Below are 23,935 nucleotides of genomic sequence, written 5' to 3' on the forward strand. Positions count from 1 at the left end.
TTTAATACTTTTGAAAAAGAAATCCATTATGGGGCTTTGTGTGTTGAAATTTGAGGGAAAGTCATATTAATCCATTTTGGAATAAGGTTATAATATAACTTACTTTGGAAAAAGGTGAATTGCTGTCAATCCTATCCTGATATATTGTATTACATAAAACATTACGGTAATTGTCTCTTCCACCTGCAGACAACCTTAAAGCACGTTTGCCTGGCTCCAAACCAATCGCTATTCCAACTGACACCTTTTTAGCCATGACGATGGTCGGTCTCTCCATGGGAGTCCTCTTAGCCATGTCCAAGAGCAGCCTCTTCATTTTACGAGGCATCGCCAGCTTTTGATTCGGAGATAAGCTGAACTTGGCCGACGCCCAGAGGATAGCGGCGACCCCATACACACAGACCTGAATGCACACAGGTGATAAACGAAGACAGGGATTAAAAAAATAAAAATTAACGCACACCAAGCAGTTCATACTACAATAAGGTGAAAGAATTCTGACAGACAGACCTTCTCAGTTACAATGCCATGTTCCTGATATTCAGGGGCAAGAAAAAAGCCATCGTGGGATTCTGCAGAGAAGAGACGCGAAGCCAGAAAATCAAGTGAACAAAAGAAAACGGACGTTATTTCCTCATTTACGAATAAAAAAAACAAAGAAGTATGGACTAGTTAACAAAATGACACCTACCAATTGTTTTAGGTTTTAGAAAAATAACTTCTCCCTTGCAGTTTACAAACACTGTGTCCAGGCATAAGTAAGCTAATGACAAAGAGAGAAATTAGAGACACAGATGAAGATTAACACGAACCACGTAACCATTGGTTTTCCTTTTTGTAGAGGAATTTTTCACTACCACTCCTATTAGAGATGGAAATGATCCAATCCAGATTTTCATAAATTGTATATATCAAGCATAACATTATGTCCCCCATCTAATAATGTATTGATCCCCCTTTTGTTGCCCAAACAGCCCAGACCTATTGCGGCATGGACTCCACCAGACCCCTAAAGGTGGGCTGTAGAGTCCAGTACATAAAACCGGGCCTCCATGGATTGGACCTGTTTGTCAAGAACATCCCACAGATGCTTACTGGACTGAAATCTGGATATTTGGAGGTCAAGTCAACCCCTAAAACCCATCCTCAAAATCTTCAAACCATTTCTGAACTCTTCCTGTTTTGAAGCAGGCACAATATTTAGACCCCCCCCACCCCCACCCCCACCCAAAGCTGGATTGGAACATCTTTGTCATCATTGAAGGAGCTGCAGCCTTAACACAAAAACAGAGTAAGAGATAAAAAATGACCATCACCTGGAAAGTCAGTGTAAGATTGCAATGAAGACAGGCAGGTGTAACACAGAGCCCACAGCTCATTAACTGTCAGCCTCTGTCCACAATGAGTCAGTAGCTCCCTGAGAGAGATCCACTGGACAGAAAAAAAGAACAAACAAAAAGAAACGACTAAGTGACTGTTCTTCTGGAGAGATCTTAATTCAGGTACAATGTACTTCAGTGGGGTACATCAACAAGGGGGTTGAAGCCTACTTCAGCAGTAATGTGAGAAAAAATTACCTATTTTCATTACAATCTTTTCATGAACAATATTACTAGCAATATCTATTTATATTGATACATTGTATCTTTTAGACCCTACATTGAATCCTGAGTTAAATACCTTTGCATAGGCTGGCTGTGGCTCGCTGAGAAAAGTAGTTGTCCTGCAATTTACAGATTGTAGCTCTGCTCCCACAATACAACCGGCTGGCTCTACTGTAAAAGCTACGTGAGTGAACAGTGCGGACCCTTGAAAGTTGTCACTTTATAACCACAAACTTCGGTGTATTTTACAGGATTTTATTGGACAGGGTAGTCCAACACAAAGTCATGCATAATTGTGAATTGGAAGAAAAGGATCCATCCATCAAGGCGTTTTCTATATCCGTTTATCCCTACAGGATGGGAAGGCTGCTGCCTATCGCTACCACCTCCAGCGGTCATTGGGTGTGATGCAGGATAAACACACCCTATGCACACACTCATATATAAGGGCAATTCAGAGAGGCCGATCAACCTAAAAAGAAACATTAATAGTCTTGGGGTGCATGCAAAGGCTTTGTGTGGAAAACTGGGGCTGGGGTTGATGTTAGCGGGAAGATGGGTAAAGATAAATACATGGCAATCCACATAGAAAACCTTCTGAAAGCTTTTTACACAGCACTATAATGCATTTCAATTCAATTTTATTTATATAGCGCCAATTCATGAAACCTGTCATCTCAAGGCACTTTCCAATGTCAAATTCAATCAGATTATACAGATTGGTCAAAAAATGTCCTACATAAGGGAACCCAATTGATTGCATCAAAGTCTTGACAAGCAGCATTCACTCCTCCTGAAGAAGCGTAGAGCCACAGGGAGAGTCGTCTGCATTGTCCATGGCTTTGCAGCAATCCCTCAAACTGAGCATGCATAAAGCGACAGTAGAGAGGAAAACTCCCCATTAACGGGAAGGAAAAACCTCCAGCAATTCAATTCAATTCAATTCAATTTTATTTATATAGCGCCAAATCATGAAACATGTCATCTCAAGGCACTTTACAAAGTCAAGTTCAATCATATTATACAGATTGGGTCAGATCTGTAGCAGAACCAGGCTCAGTGTGAAAAGTCATCTGCCTCGACCGACTGGGGGATTGAGCTACCCCCGCTGCCCAAACCTGCAAGGTCTACCATCCCACATGCCAAGACCCTACTGTTGTGAGCTGTTGCTTGTGTCAGAGATGAGGGGATGGGTACCAAGACATCAGCACATGTCCCTGATGCCTTGGTCCCTGGTGCTGCCGGAGTGGTCGAAATGAGAAGCAGTCTTTAGCGACACAGAATGGGATTGGACAAAACGTACAGTCGCTATTTGTGCAAAGCTGATAGACATATAGCCCAAAAGGCTTCAAGCTCTGATTGAGAACGATAACACTTTTTTAGATGAAGCTTTTGTTTCATTTCACAAATTTGCAGCACTGTTGTTGTGTCTATCAAAAAACTAAATCACCACAAACATACACTGAAGGTGGTGGTTTTAACGTGAAATTTAACGTGACATTTTCAAGGGGTGTGAACACTTTTGCAATGCAGTTAACCTGTATGCAGTGTGACGACATTTGCCGTTTTAAATAACTTTGTCATGTTGTGTCTTTGCTTAAGTAGGTTTGCTCTCATCAGACCAACATGTCACAATTAGATTTAAAAGTGTGTACAAGAAAAAAAAATACATAAAAAAATAGCTCAAAATATTTGTCAAAGAGATAAAGTGGTGCAACAACAGCAGCTTCAGAAAGGTGAATGCTGGTTTAACAGTGGCTCACCTCATCCTGAGATTCTTCATTCAGGCACAGCATGCTTTTGGTCATATAGTTATAAGAAATGGAAACGTTGGGGTTTGTGACGCTCTCATCCTTCGAAGAGTTCTGTGCCATTTCCAGATCTCGGCAAGACGCACAGGACACTAGGTCCTGGATACTGCCTCTTGACACGGTTTTAACACAGTCTTCATCCCGTATTTCATCTGTGCAAGCATCTGCGTCATCATTTCCGTGTGCCTTCTCCTGATCCTGAGATCTGCAGTGAGGGTAGGACTCACAGGATTTCCCCCGGTTTAGTCTCTGGAGTCTGTTGCTCCACACAGACTTTGAACCGGAGCGCTCATCCGCTCCTATCTCTGTGAGGTCAGAAACGGGGATACTTATATCTCCGTGAGGGGGAGTGGAGAAACAGGGGGGGTTGTTGGAGTCCGGGACCGAACAGGAACGATTAAGGGCTCCCCTTGCTCCCCTGACTCTCTGCTGGGATCTCCTTTTCACCGGGGAGCTGTTGTAAGACCGACAATCCATCTCTTCTGTCAGAATCGTGCCGTCTGCCTCGTCACTTTCCTTATCCTCGGCCCATAGAGAGGAATCCCAGGCCTCACACACCTGCAAAAGGAGAGCAATGTGTTTTTTTTTTTTTTACAATAACAAATGATAATATCAACTTTATTTGTCATTCTAACATACAATCATACGAAATGTGTCTTTTGCATTTAACCTCTACAGTATCTCTTCACACAAGTACACAAGAAACTCGCAGCTGAAAAAGCCTCCTGCCGAACTAAGGTCTCATTTTTACTCAGACCCAAACATGCCTGCCAGAAAGACAAGTGAACTGCAGCCGAGATGAACTTAAACAATATTCAACTTTACGCAAAAGCTTAATAATGTTTATCTGACAGTGCAGTTGCCATGGTTACTTGGACATGGTGAGGGCTTTCCTGGTATTTTACTGCTTTCCATACATGATTAATGACGAGGACAGGGCGGCCCAACACACCCGTGCAGGTGTGCCCAATTCATCACAAAGTCAATGCATGTGGTGACCCGTCTACGCAGAGTTTTGTATATCTGAATTATTGTGGGCACTGCAAGTTTGAGGATTTCTCCCTAGCACCTTAGTGATTGGAGGAACAAGGCTGTTCAGCAAAAGGAAGAAACTGTGCCCTTTAAAAAATGTCGAGCTATAGCAAAAACTACTACCTGCTGTCTGGAAACACTATTTGACACAAAGGTGTCAGACAGGTCTTTGGTCTTATCCTCTGAGTTTAGTCTTTTCAGGAGACATCTGGCTTTGCAGTGTTGCCATCTGGCCTCCCAGCACTCTTCCTGCTCATCTGCAAACGCACAAAAAAAAAACACAATTTAGAAGCAGGGAAATTACTCTGGACACTAAAATGTTATCAGCTAACCCTGGTATGACCAATATGGCAACCTTGAATGTTTGAAACCGATTCGATGGAGAGCACTCTTCGCCCAATCGAAGACAATTTCCGGCACACGGCAGCAGAAGAGGTGTGAGCTAGCTGCTCTTCAGCCAGCAACAGAATGTCCTGTGGGAGAATCAGACTAGAAGGTTGGCAACGTTCAGAAAACACATTGTTTTTATGTTTTTTAGTATACTGCTGGTATTTCCATGTTAAAATGGATCCTTAATTTAAATGTTGTAACACATACTTGCTTACCAACCAACCATTATACATAAAATTCAGCTTATATATCAAAAAGTAATGACCTTTTTATTCTAATAAGCAATTTGAGCTTCACCTTGTGACCCAAAATTGCTAAATTGTACTTGTTTAACTCTTTGAAACAGAATTAGAGTAGAGAAATGTCCATCTCATAGGATACAGTTCTGATCTGATATGCACTTATATCCTATTTCCACTAGGTGCTGCTAAGGAGCACAGACTTACTACATTTTAAAGTCCAAGCCATAAGGGGGGAAAAAAGGACCCGTGGCCATTGTTACAATAATATAAAACATCCACATTGTGTTAAAGATTAGCGTTGTTCTGTAAAATGCACCACTTACTTTAAGGTAGGATCAGTAAAAACTCATCAAATCAAAATGCTACTTTCATTGACGTTCACCATGATAAATACTTTTCATTTTCACATACACAGGTTGAACGTAGTAGCTGGAGGGAGGCATCTGATTTTTTTTAACACATCTCAGTTTTTTTTTTTTTTTTACCTCCAGCTCAGGTCTGTCTTCAGGCGTCTCCTCCTGCATCTGCTGCAACAGATTCTGAATTTCTTCGCCCAGTTCAGCCTCGAGCTCTGGCTCAATGACAAAGTTCAGTGCAGCAGAAAGTGTGGAGCCCAGAGAGTAAATATGGCCCTGCAGTCAGAGACAAAGAAGCAGAAAGATTTCAATATTGAAGAAATATCTTCCAAGTTTGGGCCACATATGTCATGTGTCATTCCTTCTGATGAAGAAGGGTATGCCAAGGGTTGTAATAACAGGAGATCTACGCCACATACCTTCAAGTTGCATGTTATTTATGCTGTATAATAAGCAAATAAGCCATATTTTAAACAGTGCTATGTAGGAGTGTAAGGACATTGCGTGGCATGAAATCTAGAAATATTAATTTCTCATCAAAGGGAAGTTTATGGAAAGCATGACTCTCATAATAACTGTACCTGGTGAAGAGGGTACAAGCTATTATCATGAACCCCTGATATGAAGGTGAGTGCTTTAAACTTCACAGCCTGCTCCATGTCATGATTTAGGTTTTTGTTTGGACTTTCTGGACTGATTTTCCACTCTTTGCTCCACTTCTCTCAGCCACCAGCCATCAGTCACTATCCAATCTGCTCAGTGGCCTTCCGGCCATTACTTGGGACCCGATCAGGTAAAACAGATTACTGGATCAATGTGTGCTTCTGTGCTTTTTTTCTCTCTCTTTCTGTGTCTCTGCTCTGTCTTCTTTAACCCCCAGTGGGTCCAGGCAGATGAGCGTTCATACTGAGCCTGGTTCTGCTGGAGGTTCTCCTCCCTGTTAAAGGGGAGTTTTCCTCTCCACTGTCACCTCATGCTTGCTCAGTATGAGGGATTGCTGCAAAGCCATCAGCAATGCAGACGACTGTCCACTGTGGCTCTACGCTCTTTCAGGAGGAGTGAATGCTGCTTGGAGAGACTTGATGTAATCAACTGGATTTCCTTAGAGAGCTATGTTTGAGACACTTATTTTGAAGTGAGAAAGGAAGTAGTTTTTGAGTTGTCGCGTAGCATTCACAGATGGCTCATAAAGGCTTGTTGCATGGTGACAAAAGTGTTGAAGAAACTTCCACCACTTCTAAATTCTCCGTGTGGCAGTATTTTTGGTAATAAGACAATTTAACACAGTAAGAAAACCATAGGAAAAACATTAAGCTTCTGCCTAGGAGCTTCATTTCTCTGTAATGTATAAACACGTTATTTTATTTAGGGAAAACGGACAATAGGGGCATTTCCACTGCTGCTACTGGTGTTAGCATTCACTGGAATATTTCATATTGAAAACAGATTCTCTAAAACGGCTTGTAATTTGTAAGATGTAACTCCATAATGTTTTATCCAAAACATTGCTTAAGTCCTGTCTTGTCTCATTCTTTTAAACCCAGCTTTTTAATTTTGTTTTCAAATGTAATTTTGTTTTCGAATTGTTTGCCAAAGAACTTTTATACAATATTTTGTCTTTTTTTAAAAAAATCTGATCATTATCATTCATTTTAACCAAATATACTTGTATAATAATCCAGGTAACAGGTGGTTTTAATCGACTCTTAGCTTCAATATTAGACATTAGTCATTTTAACCCAGTTTTGGGTGAAAACCAAGTATGCTGGTGGAAAATCATAACCCTAACCTGTTGTGTTCCGTCAACCCAGAACCTAATCTACCCATATTTGACCAGGGACTGGGTTAGCAACAGAACTGATTTTAATCTAGCAGCTTTCAGGGTATAAAAACAGACAGCACACTTAAGAGGCAACACAGTGTTGCTTCATATCTGCTCATCGATCACCCCTCCGAGAACAACAGGAAGAGTTTCAGTAAAGCAGAGCCAGTTTGACTATAAGTATATCTCTGTGATATTTCAGGAATATAAAAAGGGACTTCAGTTAACTTGTTAGATAAAGTAATTTAGCAAATATAAAAGCACTCTGTAAAATACAGAATATTTTGAATCAGTCATATGTTTTATTCTTCAACTTTTAATGTAATGTATTCAATCTCTCAATGTGGAGATTGAATACAATCTCCAAATACCTGTACCTTATTTGCATGGTTTCAGGCAGAAATATATGAAAAAAGCCCACATAACCAGTATGATATGACATATAAACTAGATGTATATAATTAGAATATATTTCATATAGCACTAATATGATCTCAGTACTTAAGCACATATGCGGATGTATCAGTTGAAACAAAATAATTTTCATAATATTAAGTGTATTAAACTGACAGTAGGTTTGTAAAATTATGCATTTTTCAAAGTATTTTACATTCTCCACTATTTTGTTCATAAATGACCATATGATTTATAAATGTAATGATTTTTGTTTATTCACAGTAACAGGTTAAACTGATAAAAAAAAATGGAAACAGCATTTTTTTTATTATACATGAATTTAAGCTATACTCTTGAATTTTTATGTTAAGTGTAATCATATTAATAACTTGTAACTTGTAGTTTTGTTTTTGTTTTTTACTACCTAACACATACATATCTGCCCATTATGAGGGATAACCTCACTGATCAAAGAGTACATCTTTGAAGGCTTTGACGTGTCAAATAATGAGAGGAAAATTTTCCAATAAGGGAGAAAAAGCTAAATTAATTTAGCATACTACAGAAGAGTGTAATATAAAGTAAAACTATAATATTAAACAGAGTTAATGTCATCAGTCTAGCAGAAGCAAGTGCATTCCAAACTTCACTGCCGCCTGAAGCATCAGGGGAAGGCAGTTTGGGAAAGCATTTTATTAATTCCTTCAATAGCTACACTGATTTTCTTTTTTTGACAATTTTTTTCTTTTACTACTCCGCATAACTGGGTCTTTCAGAAAAGGTAAAGTACAAAGTTCTTATACAGCAAAGAAAAGGTGAGGGTTGTAAAAAAAAAAAATAAATAAAAAATAAATCAAAAACTCCCCTAAGATAAATTGTAACAACTTGAAGGAACTGGAACAGTTTCTCCTTCAGCAAAGAGGTGAAATCCCAGTAGCTACACGAGCCATACTTACAGACAGAAACGAGGAGCCTTGCCGCTGCAAAAGCAGAGCTCCACACAGTGTTGACCTTGGGAGGGTATTTACTGATGCAAACTATTGTTTTCCTCTTTTGAATGTTTTATTTTTCATACCTACAGATACCATTTTTGTACCAAAGAGTTGCAGATTGTGTAGCAACAGACTGTTTCGACTACAGGTACCAGGATACATTCCTGAGGTTCCCAATGTAGAAACGCAAATAAAATTAAATAGAGAAAATGGCCCTAGTAGAAGCAGAGCGAGTAAACACTCTAAATGTTATTTTGCAAGGAGAAATGGTAAGGAAATACTGTTTGACAGTATATATATATGATCCAAAATGCAAAGTGAAACAATCTGAAATTTCTATCATTAACTGAGTAATCACTCCCTTGACTTTTTTTAAACCTATTTTGTTACATCCCAACCCGTAATTCAAATTGATCTTATTTTATGTGATTGATCTGCACAGAATAGTCTAAGTTTCTCAAGGGAAAATAAAAAATAAAAGTGGCATGTGCATATATCCAACCTCTTTCCTATGAAGGCCCTAAAAAGTTCTGCTGCAACCAATTCCTTTCAAAACTCTCATAATATATTCAATTAAATCCACCTGCGTGCTATCTAAGGGTCATGATCTGTCCGTTCAAGCACACCTTTTCTGGAAGGCCCCAGAGGTTGCAGCACCACGAGGCAAGAGGCGTCACGCCATGGTGACCAAGGAGCTCTCCAGACAAGTCAGGGACAAAGTTGTTCAGATGTACAAGTCAGGGTGGGGTCATTAAAAAAAGATTCAAGTCTATGTTGCAGCCTGGGAGCACCATCAAATCCATCATCTTCTAATGAAAAGTACACAGTACCACGACCAGCGAACAGAACTCCCAGACCGGACCAGGAGGACATTAATCAGAGAGGCAGCACAGAGACCAAAGGTAACCCTGAAGGAGCTGCAGAGGTCCACAGGAGAGACTGGAAGATCCGTCCATACGACCACAAGTAGTCGTATGCTCCATAGAGTTGGGCTTTATGGAAGAGGGGCCAGAATAAAAGCCTTTACCAAGTGTTAAAAAAGCCTAGTAGGTAACACATTTTCACGGTAAAGTAAGTGTCAAAAAAAAATTGTCGGGACAAGCAGTGCAGACTGCAATTACTAAAGTAGCCGTACAGGATGCCAGAACCTGCTAAACTAATTAAAAATCCATTACAGTGACATAGTTCCAAAAAGTTTGGAGCGACTGCTCATTGGCATGAAACAATGAAATTAATGTTTAATTGTTGTGATCTCTATTCCCAAGCTGGACTCTACCGTTGCTGATGTCACTTCGGATACCTGAAGTTCCACAGAACAAGGCTGAATAGGGTGTTTGCAAACAATGATACGCATTCCTGCTGTACAAGCTGAGTTTAATGGATTAAGAGACTATGGAGGGTTTGTAGTAGCATTGTGTTCCCACAGAAGCAATGCTCCTGTAAAAGAGGAACGACCCAACATCAACGGATGTGATCTGATCCCAGAGTGGAGGGTCACACAAGAAATGGCATGGCTAGTATAAAACATTCCAGGAAATGAGGTTGTAGGAAAAGTAGGTTAGCCATAATGCACCTAGAAACAAACCTGAAGCTGAATGGTCTATGCCTACGTTTTATGTTTTTAACGACAGAAAACTTTCCTTTAGAAGCTTCTCAAGCATGCCCCTGGCTGCAGGGGGGCGCGTGTGTTTGTGAATGAACGTGACAGAAACTCCATCTTACCTCGAATGTGCTGCCCGTGTTGTCAAACTCCGGAGGGACAAAGGAGCAATCGGGATCATCTAAGGGTCAAAAACATCCAAAAACGTCACTGCAAAGCATGTCAGAACTTCGCTGCACAGAACCGTTACACCAAGCGGAGAATGCATGGCAACTTACTGATAAGGATGCAAATTCTGTCCTGTAACCTACTCATACAACCATTAAAGTTAATACATAAATCTGAGGTTCACACATGAAGCTGTTTAAACACAAGAGGCACAATTACAAGGGGAGCTGCTTTCAGTGGTTTACATGTTCATGTGTCGGGGATAATATCGGAATCTGCAGGATAAGAACTTGAAACGGGGGAAACAGAAAATGGGTTCATCTTCCTTGTTGTCCTCCTGAAATGGGTCAGCGCTCAGACCGGCTACAATAAGAACATGCAGGTACACAGCAGCACTGCCATGAGCACTCGGTGCCTCGTTTCAGCTGGAAAAGGACAGGAGTGGTGTGGGGGGGGGGGAGGAGGGAGGAGATGAAAGAATGACAGGGAGTAAAGTGGGTCAGGATGGTTTTCCGTTAGTTTTCAGCCCTAGGCTACAAAGAGCTGATTTTTTTTCTTCTTCTTTTTGTTCTTTTGTTTTACTCTGTTCTTTTATTCCCCCCCAAATCACTTCTGGGGCTGTTTGATTTCAGCTTCTTTTACGCATTCCTTTAGAAACATTTCATCCTTCTCTCCTCCAACTTTTCTCCCCTTTCTTCCCTCCTTACAATTGCCTCCTTTTGGTCCTCTCCCCCGTCCTCTTTCCCATTCATTCTCTCCTCCCCTTTGCTCGTCACATCCTCTCCAGGTAGCTGACACTTCGAGGAACATGACCAGGCGGGAAGTGGCGGAAGACACATTTAAAATCATTGTAGGTGGGATAAAAAAATAAATAAATAAATGTAAGACTTTAAAATAGACGCCAAAGAGGAGAAATAATAACAATAGCCATAATGTGCGATGCAGTTTCTATCAGGGTGATGGTGTGCAGCCGGTGAGTCATGTGTGCCTCTGGCATTTTTGGCACAACAGGTAGGATGATCTGAGCAATTTCACAGATCCAGCACGCTCTCTCCCGATCAGATCGCTCCCGCAGAGCGCGGCCAGTAGGAGTTGCGTCCAAAATGGAACAGCTTGCAGTGTCGAGTCTCACGGGGGAAAGTTATAACAGCTATCTGTTATCGTCGCTGCGTGATGACTATCAGAGGACATTTTGTTGCTCTGACTCAGTTTGCGTGATGTGAACATCGCCGCGGCACCCACACGCTCGCCGCGGCACCTCCGTGGTGTTCCCGCGGTAATTAATCAGCTAAAATGAGTTGAGCTGACATGAGGTAAGGTCAATCTATGGCATAGAGTTGCTTTGGTTTTTCAAAGCACGTTAGTCATTTTATGAAACCTCCTTCAAAACTGCAAATGCGTTTTCAAAAGTGTAAGTGCATCTAACGACGCTGTCTGCACATTCCTGTAAATAGTTTTATTTCTTCAGATCCTTTTATGGAGAACATATAGAATGGATCCAAAGCCAGTAGGTGAAGAGGACAGATTCTCTTTTGTCTCTCTGTTGGAAAGACGCTTTTGCTCCAGGATTAACCAAAAGCAGAAGGGAAAACGGATACATCACAGTTAATGATACAGCAATAACAGATAATTTAATTCGGGAAGCAAACATTAGTGTTTTCTGTGTGCAAAAGGTTTAGCTGATATGAAAATGCGTTCTTTAATTTATTTTTTTCACTTTTAATACGTCTTCTGTCTGTACAAAATGTATCCTGTGTGTGCAGATCTGTATCCGATTGGACGAGAGGCGGGGTACGGCCTGGACGGGTCACCGTCACAGGGCATTACTAAGACACACAGGACAAACAACCTTGCAAACACACTGACACATATATAGAGACCAGTTAACCCAACATTCATGTTTTTGGACTGTAGGAGGAAGCTGGAGTACCCAGAGAAAACCCATGCATGCACCAGGAAAAGTATGTTACCTCCATGCAGAAAGACCCCAGTCCAGTATTCGGACTCAGGCTCCTTCTGCTGCCGGGTAGCAACTACAGAGTATTTTAACTTCCCTTCTATCCACATCATATGCAGCATGTTCTTAGTGGTAATTCTTGGGGCTTAACAACATGTTAACACTGACATTTAGAGTTTTAATGTCGTAATAGACAGTGTCCTCAGAACCGCATTACTATAGTGTAGTTAAATCTCTACAGGTAAACCCGAGACAATATTGGTGACAAAGTGAGACTTGCACAGTCACCGGATGGATTGCTGACATGATGCGGACTGTTTTGGTGACAAAGTAAACATGCTCATCAGAACTGGACCAGAAATGATAATAATCCACATGCTGATGCTTTGAATTACAGTTTCCTAGGTTTAGCACAGGATTTTCTTACATTGTTGCATGGGTTGCTGGCTTTCTGGGCATTCAAGCTACTACCCTTATAAAACTGTTTTTTTTTTTTTTTTTTAGTTCTTCCTCCTAACTGGTTACAGTGCCATGCAAGTCTTTCTTCCCCGAGTTAAAATTCAACCTGCAGACTTTGATTACACAAATTCTATCTTTAGTGGCAATTGTATTGTGCAATTATGCTCACGTTTGGAGTGTCATCTCTCTTTGGTGACTTTTGGCTGTATTCTCTGCTGTCTTATGCTAGTTTTCTGATGTAAATGACTATAACAAACGTGAGCTGCAAGCTAGAACAAATTTGAAAAGAAAAATAATATTTTGAGCTGATATACAGTGTCTTGCTGAAGTATGTTACCGCCTTGGCCTTTTTCACGTTCTGTTGGCTTACAACCTGGAATTAAAACGGATCGCTTGAGAGATGACATGTCATTTTCAGAACACGCCTACAACTTTTAAGATGTATTGTTTCCTTTATGTGAAGTAAGCAACAAAAAGGACAAAATAAGAGAAAACTTCAGCATGTACAAAGGTTCAACCCTCTTAAGTCTGTACTTCACAGGGCCACTTTTTGCAGCAGTTCCAGCTGCAAGCAGCTTTGGCTCAGTCTCTATAAGCTTGCCACATCTTGCTACTGGGATTTCTGCTCATTCCTCCAGGCTAAACTGCTCCAGCTTCTTTATGGTAAGTTGTGTAGTTTCAAAACTTAATTTGAAAGAAAGGAAATGCTAAACTGGATGTCATCTGCATATCAATGATAGGGAATATCTTTAAAAGATGACAATATGGGGTCAAGCGGGAGCGGATTAAGCAAAAGCATCAATGGCCCTAGAACAGGCCTCTGTGGAACACCACATTCAACAGGAGAGGAAAGGGATCTATAAGTAGATTCAGCCAAGAAAGTTGACCAATCAATCAAGCATGATGACAACCATTTTAAAACAGAGCCTTTGATGTTAATGGTTCTCTGGAGGAACATTAAAGATCTGGTTATGTTTCATAACCTCACCCTGACTTGTATTTCTCGACAACTTTGTCCCTGGCGTGTTGGAGAGCTCCTTGTTCTTCATGGTCCCATACCTGTTTCATAATGGTGTTTTTATTTTGTTATTGCTTCTTTAATATATTTTTTTCATTTCACATCACCAGCTTAGACTATTTTGTCCAGATCTATCGCAAAAAAAAAATACATTCAAAGAAACAAAAAAATGCAGGTTGGAATGTGATAAAATATGTAAATAGCCAAGGGGGGTGAATACTTTTGCTGGGCACTGTATGGCTTTTAATATTTCAACTAAATGAGGCTCACAGGGAAACAATAAAGCATTCATTGCCTTATTATGACTTCTAATAAAAAGAGTTCAGCCACAAAAGGAAACATAGGCGACGTTCTCCTCTATAAGTTTGACAGAACAAACCAAATGCATTAAAATAGGTCCACACTAAATCCTCGAAGCGCACGACACATCTAAAAAAAAAAAATCTCTACTGCGTGCATGTGTTGCATCTAGAACATGTGCTGTACTACTTTACCAGGTTCCATCTCTGCTCGACGGCGTGTTAGAGTGAACAGACGACTGAGCAACGCAGTACGACTGCTTTATCCAAGCTGTTACCGCAACAACGATTCCCATGGCAACCCGGTTCATCAAATCGATACTTATCAATTTCTGATCTCTGGGAGGGTAAGGCATGGAGCAAGTCAAAGCAGCAGAGCGCAACACCAGTAATGTGCTGATGTAAGTCCCATGAGAGGAAAAACAGAATAAAAGAAAGAATATAAAAGATGAATGAAAACATTTTTTTGTATGTGTATCTGTTTAGACCACAACTTAACTTTAAATACCTGAAATTAATGAAATTGACAAACTGATGTTAGTGCAGTTTGTCAATCAAAAACTGGACTTTAACCTGGACAAACCCCTATTTAGAGTTCTTACACTGTAAAAACGGATCTAAAAATAAGTAAAACGTTCTTAAAATTTGTGTTTTTGTACTTGATTTGAGCAGGTAAATAAGATTATCTGCCAATGGAGTGAGTATTTTTTTACCCCTAAAATAAGATAATTAGACATCCTGCACTTGAAATAAGATGATGGAAATGAGCTGTTCCTATTTTAAGTGCAAAGATCTTATTCCATTGGCAGATCATCTTATTTAGCTGCTCAAATCAAGGACAGATACGCTCATTTTAAGAAAATATTACTTATTTTTAGTTCCGCTTTTTGCAGTGTACCCTGCAGTTCTGATCAAGTCTGTTATGCAACATCGAAATAACGCTTACTTCTCGTGTGCAAGTGTTGTGCACTAACAAGCACGTGGGACTCAACAGCCCACATATTGGCTGCGCTACAACTGGAAGCTATATTCAGTAAGTGAGTAGGACTTATCCTGCAAACTCAAAACTTCCCAAAGAAGGTGCGCTTCGAGCCAGAGCAGAGCGCGTCGCCGCATGCACAGGGTTTCACGAATGGGACGACGAAGGTGCGTCTGTTTCCTCACCGCTGAGCTGCTCCATGAAGCAAACGTTCCCATGGGCGTTGAAGGCCAGCGTGTCCGGGGTTATGCACAGGGTGTAAAAAAGGTGGGAGGGTCTGATGCTCTGCAGGGCCAAAACGCACTCTGCACACACGGCCCACACCTCCTCCTCACTCAGGCAGCTGTCCCGCAACGACAGAATGTCAGCCAGGGACACGTTTTCCTGTGGAGGTAAACACAGAAAAGAGCATGTCCTGGTAAGTATCCAGAGTCCAGCATCCAGCACGTATCACGGTCAGCGTTTTAGACCGTGAGCTCAGGCATAACTGGACAATTAAACTGAATACACACATTCAATTTAATTCAAAATAACCAGATGAAAGGCTTGTTATTCTGCTCTGCCAAAGGATGCTGAGACTGAACCAAGCTTTGAACCTGCATTTTGAAAGAAATGAATTGACTACCATGGGGTTGGTTGGATGGAGGTGAAGCTGATTCTAAGCAAAAATAACTCCAAAAATCCCTTTGCATAAAGTTAATAAAAAATTACCAAAAAATACTTTCAGTTCAAAATTTATTTGGTTATTTATTCATTTTTACACGTCAAATATATTAAATCTTACGATGCACATTCAAAGCAAATGCTTTTCCACAGTTACAGAAAATGTTCTATACATTGATTCATTTGCAGCTGGCAGCTGCATTTCACTTTAAAAAAAAACCCAAAGATAGTACTTGAAAGAAGATGTTTGCTCTTGTCATTTTAAATAGGATTCCTGGGCCGATTGAACAGGGCTCAGTGCTTGGGCCAGTTCTATTCAAATAGGTATCACACAACATTGATTACATCTCCACATTGTGCTCAGTTTTATTTAACCATAAATCCGGATAAAATCAGATATAAAAAGCTGGATGACTTGTTCTGTTTTTATGTTCAGGCAAATCAGACATTGCCATCTTTGGATCGAAGTCTTTGGAAAACAAACCCGTTAGTCAATCGCTTGATCTCGACAGAAGTTGACGAGGAGTAATGCTGCCTAAGAGCAGTAGCCTGGGATTGGAGAGCACCTTGTGGTGAGCCCTGGTATTCATTAATCTACATACCAGCAAAAAGTAATTAGTAAAAATTCTGTTTTGTTTTTTTCACTTTTCTCATCATTTTTCTACACATGATCAGTCGGTGTTTTGCTCCTTAAGGGGTTTAACTGTGCTACAACGATGTAGCTGTTAAAACTCAGGACACCGTCTGTTATGCCACTCAAACTCCACGACGTTGTGCACCGTTTGGCCGCTAAAAATCAATCGTCTGCTACATACAGTACGAAGTGGTTAGAGGGGAAGTCAAACTACTGATTTACAATCACTGCAGTGACATGTGATTGTGGGTAATCATACAAGGAGGGAAGAGTTGCACCACTGTCACCTCGGTGGTCTGGATTCTGAATCAGCTGGCACTATCTGCTGTAGTCTCTATCACACAATTTGCTTCCAGACAAATTTGACATTTGTTGCCCATATAAGCAATTAAAATAGACTGAAAAAAATCAGTGTGAAGATTTGATGCAGACCAACTCATTTGACACCCAAGCAGCACCAGTATTGGGTGATCAGATGATAAGCCCATTATGAGCTGACGCACCCTTAGAACCTGTCCAGCCGGAGCAAAAACCACATGGGAACCAGATACATATACCGACTGTGTTGCGTACTCATCAGTCCTCCTTGAATCATTTCTTCCACTGAAAGCAATATTCTGACATATGGGATGACAAGTTATTGCCCAACCAGTGTTTGATAGTCCTGTGGAAAGGGGGTGTTGATAACAGAGAAACATTATCTTTAGGGATAATAGGACTTCATCTTGTTCTGTGTGGCTAATAAGCAGCAACACAGCCATTCAGAACAGCACCAGTAGAAATGTTGTTTGTGTATAAAAGGCTGTGAGCTGTTATCACTTCATATGTGGTTGAGATTCTGTTTTCTAAAGGGCTTACTTCAACAAGCTCTCCTTGTGTCAGAAATAACATTTCATAGCGGTATATTAATAAAGAATTGCTGTTTTTTTTTTTTTTTTAAAGCAACTCAGTCAAATTGATAATGAAGAAAATCCTAACATTATTGTTAAATTCTGCCTATAGTAATAGCCATCTGTACATATATTCATAGTACATGTAAACTCTGTTATAATAACAATTATCTGTATCTCTATTGTACATATCTGTAAAACTCTATTTATAGTAATATCCACCTGTATACTATATTCGGTACATATCCAGCTGTAAATTTAGTTCACAATACTAGTTATCTATATTTTATACTCATAGGACAAATCTATCAGTAAAATTCTGTTTATAATAGTATCCATCTCTATATTTATTAAGTAATAATCCATGTCCTGTACTTATGGAACCATTGTTTATCCTGCACTTGCTGCTATTGCACTTCTGGTTAGACCTAAACTGCATTTCGTTGCCTTGTACCTGTACCTGTGTACTGAAAATAAAGTTGAATCTAATCTAATCTAAATCTAAATAAGATCTTGAATGTTAGCAATGCTTATACCTCTCTCTTCAATATACAGAGAACCTAGAAACAACGACCTAGTTTTTGCCACCAGATGTAGGAAATCCATTTTTTTTTCTTCTGCAGAGGCCAACATTTGTTCTACCAAGAAAAACGATGCACACACATAAAGAGCATAGGTGTATGGCAAGCCGTTTTAACATAAATTCGGTTTCGTCTGACTATCCGTAATTACATTCCAGATATCTTAAAATGCATTTTGACTAGACAAAACTACATTTTGACTATCCGGAATGGTAATTTAAGATATCTTTATTTACATTCTGACTAGGAAGAATAATAATTCAAGATATCTTCAATTACATTTTGACTAGTCAAAATCCCTTTCAAGATATCTCAAATTACGTCACCGGATTCGTCATTGAAAGCGTCACACATCCGTAGACGTAATTTAAGATATCTCGAACGTAATTATGACTAGTCAGAATTACAATTTAAGATATCTGAAATAAGACATTGCGTGTAAGCCCCTTATTGGCTGTAAGCTGCCTGAACATTCAATGGCGCTGGCTGTTTTCGACAAAATTGTAAGAAAATGCCACAATATAGAAAGAGCTTTTTAAGTATGGGATATGCAGAGAGGGCGAAAATAGTATACTTGAAGAATGCTTAAGAAATTTGCAAAGAATTTCGGATTTACTTGCTGCCGACACACACAATGCACTGAAAAACGGCTAGCTGAAAGCGCTACTGTCGACTCATGTCCAAGCTGGAAATAAGGAATATTCCTCAGCCCGGACCAGTTCTGTTAATAACCAGATGCAGTTTTTATACTGTGGTAAAGCATCTGCCTCTTGGGAATTATGGTAAAGCCAGCTAGCTCTTGATTTTCACATGCGAGACGGCACAAAGCATTACAGCACCCTCCTTTAGCTTCTCTGAAAACAAAAGCGCACGCCTCCGGTTCCTGTGTGATGACATATGGCAAGCCGTTTCGTAATTCAAGATATCAGTAACGTCATTTTGACTAGTCAGAATGTCAATTTAAGATATCTTAAATGGAAAAGCTGAATAATTCAAGATATCTCTAATTCATTTAGAGATATCTTAAAAGGAAATTTGACTAGTCAAAATTACAATTCAAGATATCTTAAAAGGAATTTTGACTAGTCAAAATTACAATTCAAGATATCTTAAATTTATTTTTTACTAGTCAAAACTGCATTTCGCCTATCCAAAAATACATTTAAGATATCTTGAATTATGGTGGCATTTGAGATATCTTTAATTAGAATTATGACTAGTCAAAACTCAATTTAAGATATCTTGAATTGTAATTTTGACTAGTCGTAATTTAATTGTAGATATCTGAAATGGGTATTTCAGATAGTCAGTAATTCATTCGAGATATCTTGAATTGACGTCTCCATACAACTCAATGGAAAATCTGATGTCATTTCGACTAGTCAGAATGTAATTAGAGATATCTCGAATAGGTATTTTGACTAGTCAAAATACAATTAGAGATATCTTAAATTGCTAAAACGTCTAGTCATAAAACAATTTGAGATATCTCGAACGTAAGGGCGGTAAAACCGAATTTATGTTAAAACGGCTTGCCATAATAGGCGCACTGGCAGAGAACCGTGGATCTCTACACACCCACACTGAACACGCCGCATCCTCTGTGATCCATTACCAAACGCCAGCGTTTACCAGGGCAGGCGCAGCCATCCCAGAAATCCCAGGCGGCCTCCAGCACAATGCAGAAGTCTGATTATTACAGGATCTTCTGTCGACCCAGAACACAAAAGCTGGCTGTCGCTCAGACACAGGGGTGGATGTTCGGAGTGGGAAGTGTGTCACGAAGCAGTCGCTGTCAATTCTGCCACGCAGCACTTGAACATGAATTTACACTTCTCCCAAGGATGAGAATTAAAGCACCTCCAGAGTGGGCTTTATTTAAAATTCCCCGCCACCCACACAGCCGCAGAGTAACGCTCCATTCGGACTAAAGTAACATGTGGACCATTTTCACAGGAGAACGGCCGTGGCCGGTTGTTGTGGAGGGAAAAAATTTACAGGGCAGAGATGAACCACTTCATGCAGCATGCAGTAGCAGCAGCAGCAAGCCCAGAAATAGGCGGTTTCCCATGAGAGCAGTGCAGGGGAACACTAGTTTCTCTCTGCCCGCTCAAGTTAGATGCGCTAGCCTACATAAGCCACGCTAAAAGGTTCTCTGCAGACTCGCGGGGTGCTCTGAATCTTTGAACTTTGGAAGTGAGAGCAGAAGAGAGGCCGAGGATCTCGGTTCGTTCGTCTTCCACACAAAAGCCAATTATAAAGTTTGACATTCTGAAAGTTTGTCCGGAATTTATCAGGTGAAGGTCCAGTGAGTACCGATGCTTGTTTTGACTGAGATGGCTTTATATCAACTAACCCGCTACGGAATAAAGCAAAAACAGAAAATGCGTCTGTTTTTATGAGTTCCTAAGAAAATATTTACCTAATTTGATCCTTGCACAATCTTGCGGTTCAATCTGTTTGTGCAAAGTAAAAAGGAAGACATAAATAAGTGAGAATGAAAGTCTGAGACCTCAAATCAGCCTAGAGTTCAAATTCAACACCAAATGTACAAACGTGGCACAGCAGATAGCCTTAAACCCATGGCACATGGTGTACTGTCAAATTTCAGTCCATAAATATTATCTTTTAACCTTGAATATGCAAAATGAATAGAAATATTTTAAGTGTGTTGAAAACAGCATCTGGTCACTAAAAGATGGTGACATCATTCCAGAATTTCCTTTTTCAAAGGAAACTCTTAACAGTTTTCCAACTTAACAACTAGCAGATACTCAACTTTGACTTCTGAGGCAAATCAAACAGAAAAATAAAACATTTCCAAAGTTGATGCTGAGACCTCATTGTTCAATAAGCTTTGGATTTTTCAAATGCCACACAAAAATGGTGATTTTTATACGAAAAATAAGAATTCCTGAAATCCAAGCCTGGGAAATCATATAGAACACAAAATGTAAAGAAAAATCCCTGAAGCTTAAATTCTGCCTCGAAATGTTGGAGATTTATCATGGCTGCTACACATACAAAACATAGGCATAGAACAAAAACAAACTCATTAAGCCAGTGAGTTGTATTGTACTTTGAAGTTGGAATTCCTAGATTTAAAGTAAAACATTAAATAGCAGATGGCCTTGCAGATGGAAAGTTACAGGTACTCCGCCTTCCCCCTACTGTCCAAAAACATGACTGTTAGGTTGTGTCAGTTCAAGACACTTGCGACTTTTTCCCTCTGTTTTAGGTTTTGCTTAAAGGTATAGTGGACGATCTTCTTCGACATCCGGGGTCTATTTGTTGTCCCACATGCCGATCGTTGTGACGCGCTCCCCTTACACCAGTGTGCATGCTCTTTCCTTGATAGTATCTAGAGTTTATGCGTCCAGCTAGCTTCGGTTTCAGCCGTTCATTGCAGATGCTCTGCTCTCACCATATACTTTGAAAATGGCTGAGATTTGCAAGAAGCAAACTGTCTTACATGTTTATGAGAAGAAGCGGAAGACCTCAGCTGAAAGAAATAAGACCAGAGTGGATGTGGGAGATTTTCCACAAGCACTTTTTCCTTCCACTCAACTTCCCTCAAACATCCTTGCTCGTATTGCTATGTTGCGTAAATAGCCAGCATCTTTATCCATGCCCTCTCGTAGCTTTCTTACCTTTTGGAGAGTGTCATTGAATGCTTGTTGTATAACTGCCAAGGCGACGGTCCTCCTTATAATTGTACATGGCCCTGACAACATTTCTGTTTTATAAATCTGTTTTAGCTGTAAACGACAATATCCGAAATAAGCACTTGAAATATATCGTTTGGTATTCAAAAGGACCTATAAAATGAGCTTGGGATTGAATTGCTGAAATCATTAAAATTTTTTCATTATTTACTGACACACACCAGTAAAGTCTGTCGAAACACATTCCCAATTTCTATTCCCATTGTAGATTCATCGAGTCAAGGATGACAAATGTCTCAGATGTTATTTCCTTTCCAGACTTCCACCTTAAGAAGAAAGTCATGCCTTATTAAAAGTAAATTTTTATTTACATTTACATTTATATTTAGTCCTAAACAACGCCATACCTTAAAAAAACCCAACTCAAGTCTAAATAAAAGCCTCACCTCATCTTCCAGCAGTGGAGGGAGATGCTCCAGATCATAATATCCATCTCTCTCGCCCGTTTTCTCCAGGTATGCGAGCGCAGCATCACTCCCGGAAGTCTCCATTGCACCAACTTTGATTCCCTCAAGGAGCGCAGCGGCGGATTGCAGCCCGGGCGGCGACGTTTCCAGCGGCGAAGCACGGCATGTTTGAGCTCTCAGGACACCACCGTCCTTCGCGGAGAGAGGCGAACGCTCTCCCCCGGTCGACCGCCTCTCTGGGACGCCGGCGTCCGGACACGCAACGCCATAAAGAAGAAGGGCAAAGTGCGGCACTGCGTCCTCTCCGTCAGCCTGCAGCGCGCTGCAGCTTCTGCCGGCGTCGGTGGGGGGGTTGCCGGCCCGGGCCTCTGTGGCTGTCTCACGGCTGCAACACCCCCTCAAAATCAAGGGGGAGACGTTCCGTTTTATCGAGCTTCGGGGTGGATCTTTCTTGCCTTTGCAGGTGCGGGAGCCAGAGGAGGCGGAGAGAAGCACGCTGCTGCCTGGATGCCACAGTTGGCTCCTCGCCCCCGCTCACAGTAGCCTCCAGTTTAGAGTGACTCATATTTATCATTTAGACCACATTATCTTAACTTATCCCTGTGATTACGCTCTGTTTGAGGTGTTATTTGACTAACATGCGCACATAGTCTTTATTCTGATCTGTTTTTCTCCCTGTTGGTCATATCATTTACATGTAAGATGGGCTTTATGGAGACGTTCTCTGACAGTAAAAACTCACTTGTGTAATAATGAGTGAATTCCCTCCCAACGCAACATTTCACAAAATAATACGTTTGACAAAGTGGCCAGATGATGAACTAAACATTGTAACTTAACTTACAGACATAACCTACGGGTATGTATGAGTTGATGAGAGATACACAAGAAACAGGAAGAGCAAGTTATTCTGAGACCGAGCTAAAGCCAGATAACTGCAGAGATGCAAGACAAATCTTTGTAAACTTCAGTTAAATTTTATTTGTATAGCGTCAATTTTCAACACGTCATCTCAAGGCTCTTTACAGAGTTAATTCAATCAAATCCTCCAGTTTAGTCAGAAAGTTTCCTCTCTAAGGAAACCCAGCAGATTGCATCAAGTCTCTCCAAGCAGCATTCACTCCTCCTGAAAGAGCGTAGAGCCACAGTGGACAGTCGTCTGCATTGTTGATGGCTTTGCAGCAATCCCTCATACTGAGCATGCATGAAGCGACAGTGGAGAGGAAAACTCCCCTTTAACAGGGAGGAAAACCTCCAGCAGAACCAGAACCAGGCTCAGTATGAACGCTCATCTACCTCGACCGACTGGGGTTACAGAAGACAGAGCAGAGACACAACAAGAGAGACAAAAAAAGCACAGAAGCACACATTGATCCAGTAATCTGTTCTGCATTACATGGTAATAGCGGGTGATCTGTCTTCCCTGGATGATGTCACAGATAACAGAATCCCAGTACCTACTATGAAGAATAAAAAGAGAGAGAACAAAAAGTTAAAAGTTGAAATAGCAACAAACAATGCAGATTGGAGAACAGTAGGAAAACTCAGCAGAGTGAGAAAAATGGACCCTGATGTCCCCCAGCAGCATAAGCCTATAGCAGCATAACTATAGAGGTAGCTCAGGGTAACATGAGCCACTCTAACTATAAGCTTTGTCAAAAAGGAAAGTTTTAAGATTAGTCTTAAAAGTAGACGGGGTGTCTGCCTCATGGACCAAAACTGGGAGTTGGTTCCACAGGAGAGGAGCCTGATAGCTAAAGGATCTGCCTCCCATTCTACTTTTAGAGACTCTAGGAACCACCAGCAGACCTGCAGTCTGAGAGCGAAGTGCTCTGTTAGGAACATACGGGGAAATCAGAGCTCTGATATATGATGGAACTTGATTATTAAGGGCTTTATATGCGAGAAGG

General features: G+C 40.6%; 1 protein-coding gene across 1 annotated transcript in view; it reads right to left on the bottom strand.

Moving 5' to 3' along the window:
* The window catches only part of LOC105926147 (kinase non-catalytic C-lobe domain-containing protein 1), a 66,828-nt gene extending 44,075 nt beyond the window's left edge, over positions 1–22,753 (bottom strand). Inside the window, exons 1-11 of the mRNA XM_036125940.1 lie at positions 22,005–22,753; positions 15,311–15,509; positions 10,368–10,426; positions 5,565–5,711; positions 4,803–4,920; positions 4,568–4,704; positions 3,368–3,973; positions 1,317–1,431; positions 692–763; positions 511–572; positions 245–403 (exon numbers count right to left, since the gene is read on the bottom strand). Coding sequence (XP_035981833.1) covers positions 245–403; positions 511–572; positions 692–763; positions 1,317–1,431; positions 3,368–3,973; positions 4,568–4,704; positions 4,803–4,920; positions 5,565–5,711; positions 10,368–10,426; positions 15,311–15,509; positions 22,005–22,109 — 1,779 coding nt within the window. The 5' untranslated portion in view covers positions 22,110–22,753. The remainder of the gene's footprint in view (positions 1–244; positions 404–510; positions 573–691; positions 764–1,316; positions 1,432–3,367; positions 3,974–4,567; positions 4,705–4,802; positions 4,921–5,564; positions 5,712–10,367; positions 10,427–15,310; positions 15,510–22,004) is intronic.
* Between the last annotated feature and the right edge of the window lie 1,182 nt (positions 22,754–23,935).

The sequence above is a fragment of the Fundulus heteroclitus genome, chromosome 22 (genome assembly GCF_011125445.2).
Source record: "Fundulus heteroclitus isolate FHET01 chromosome 22, MU-UCD_Fhet_4.1, whole genome shotgun sequence".
In the NCBI taxonomy this organism is placed as follows: Eukaryota; Metazoa; Chordata; class Actinopteri; order Cyprinodontiformes; family Fundulidae; genus Fundulus; species Fundulus heteroclitus.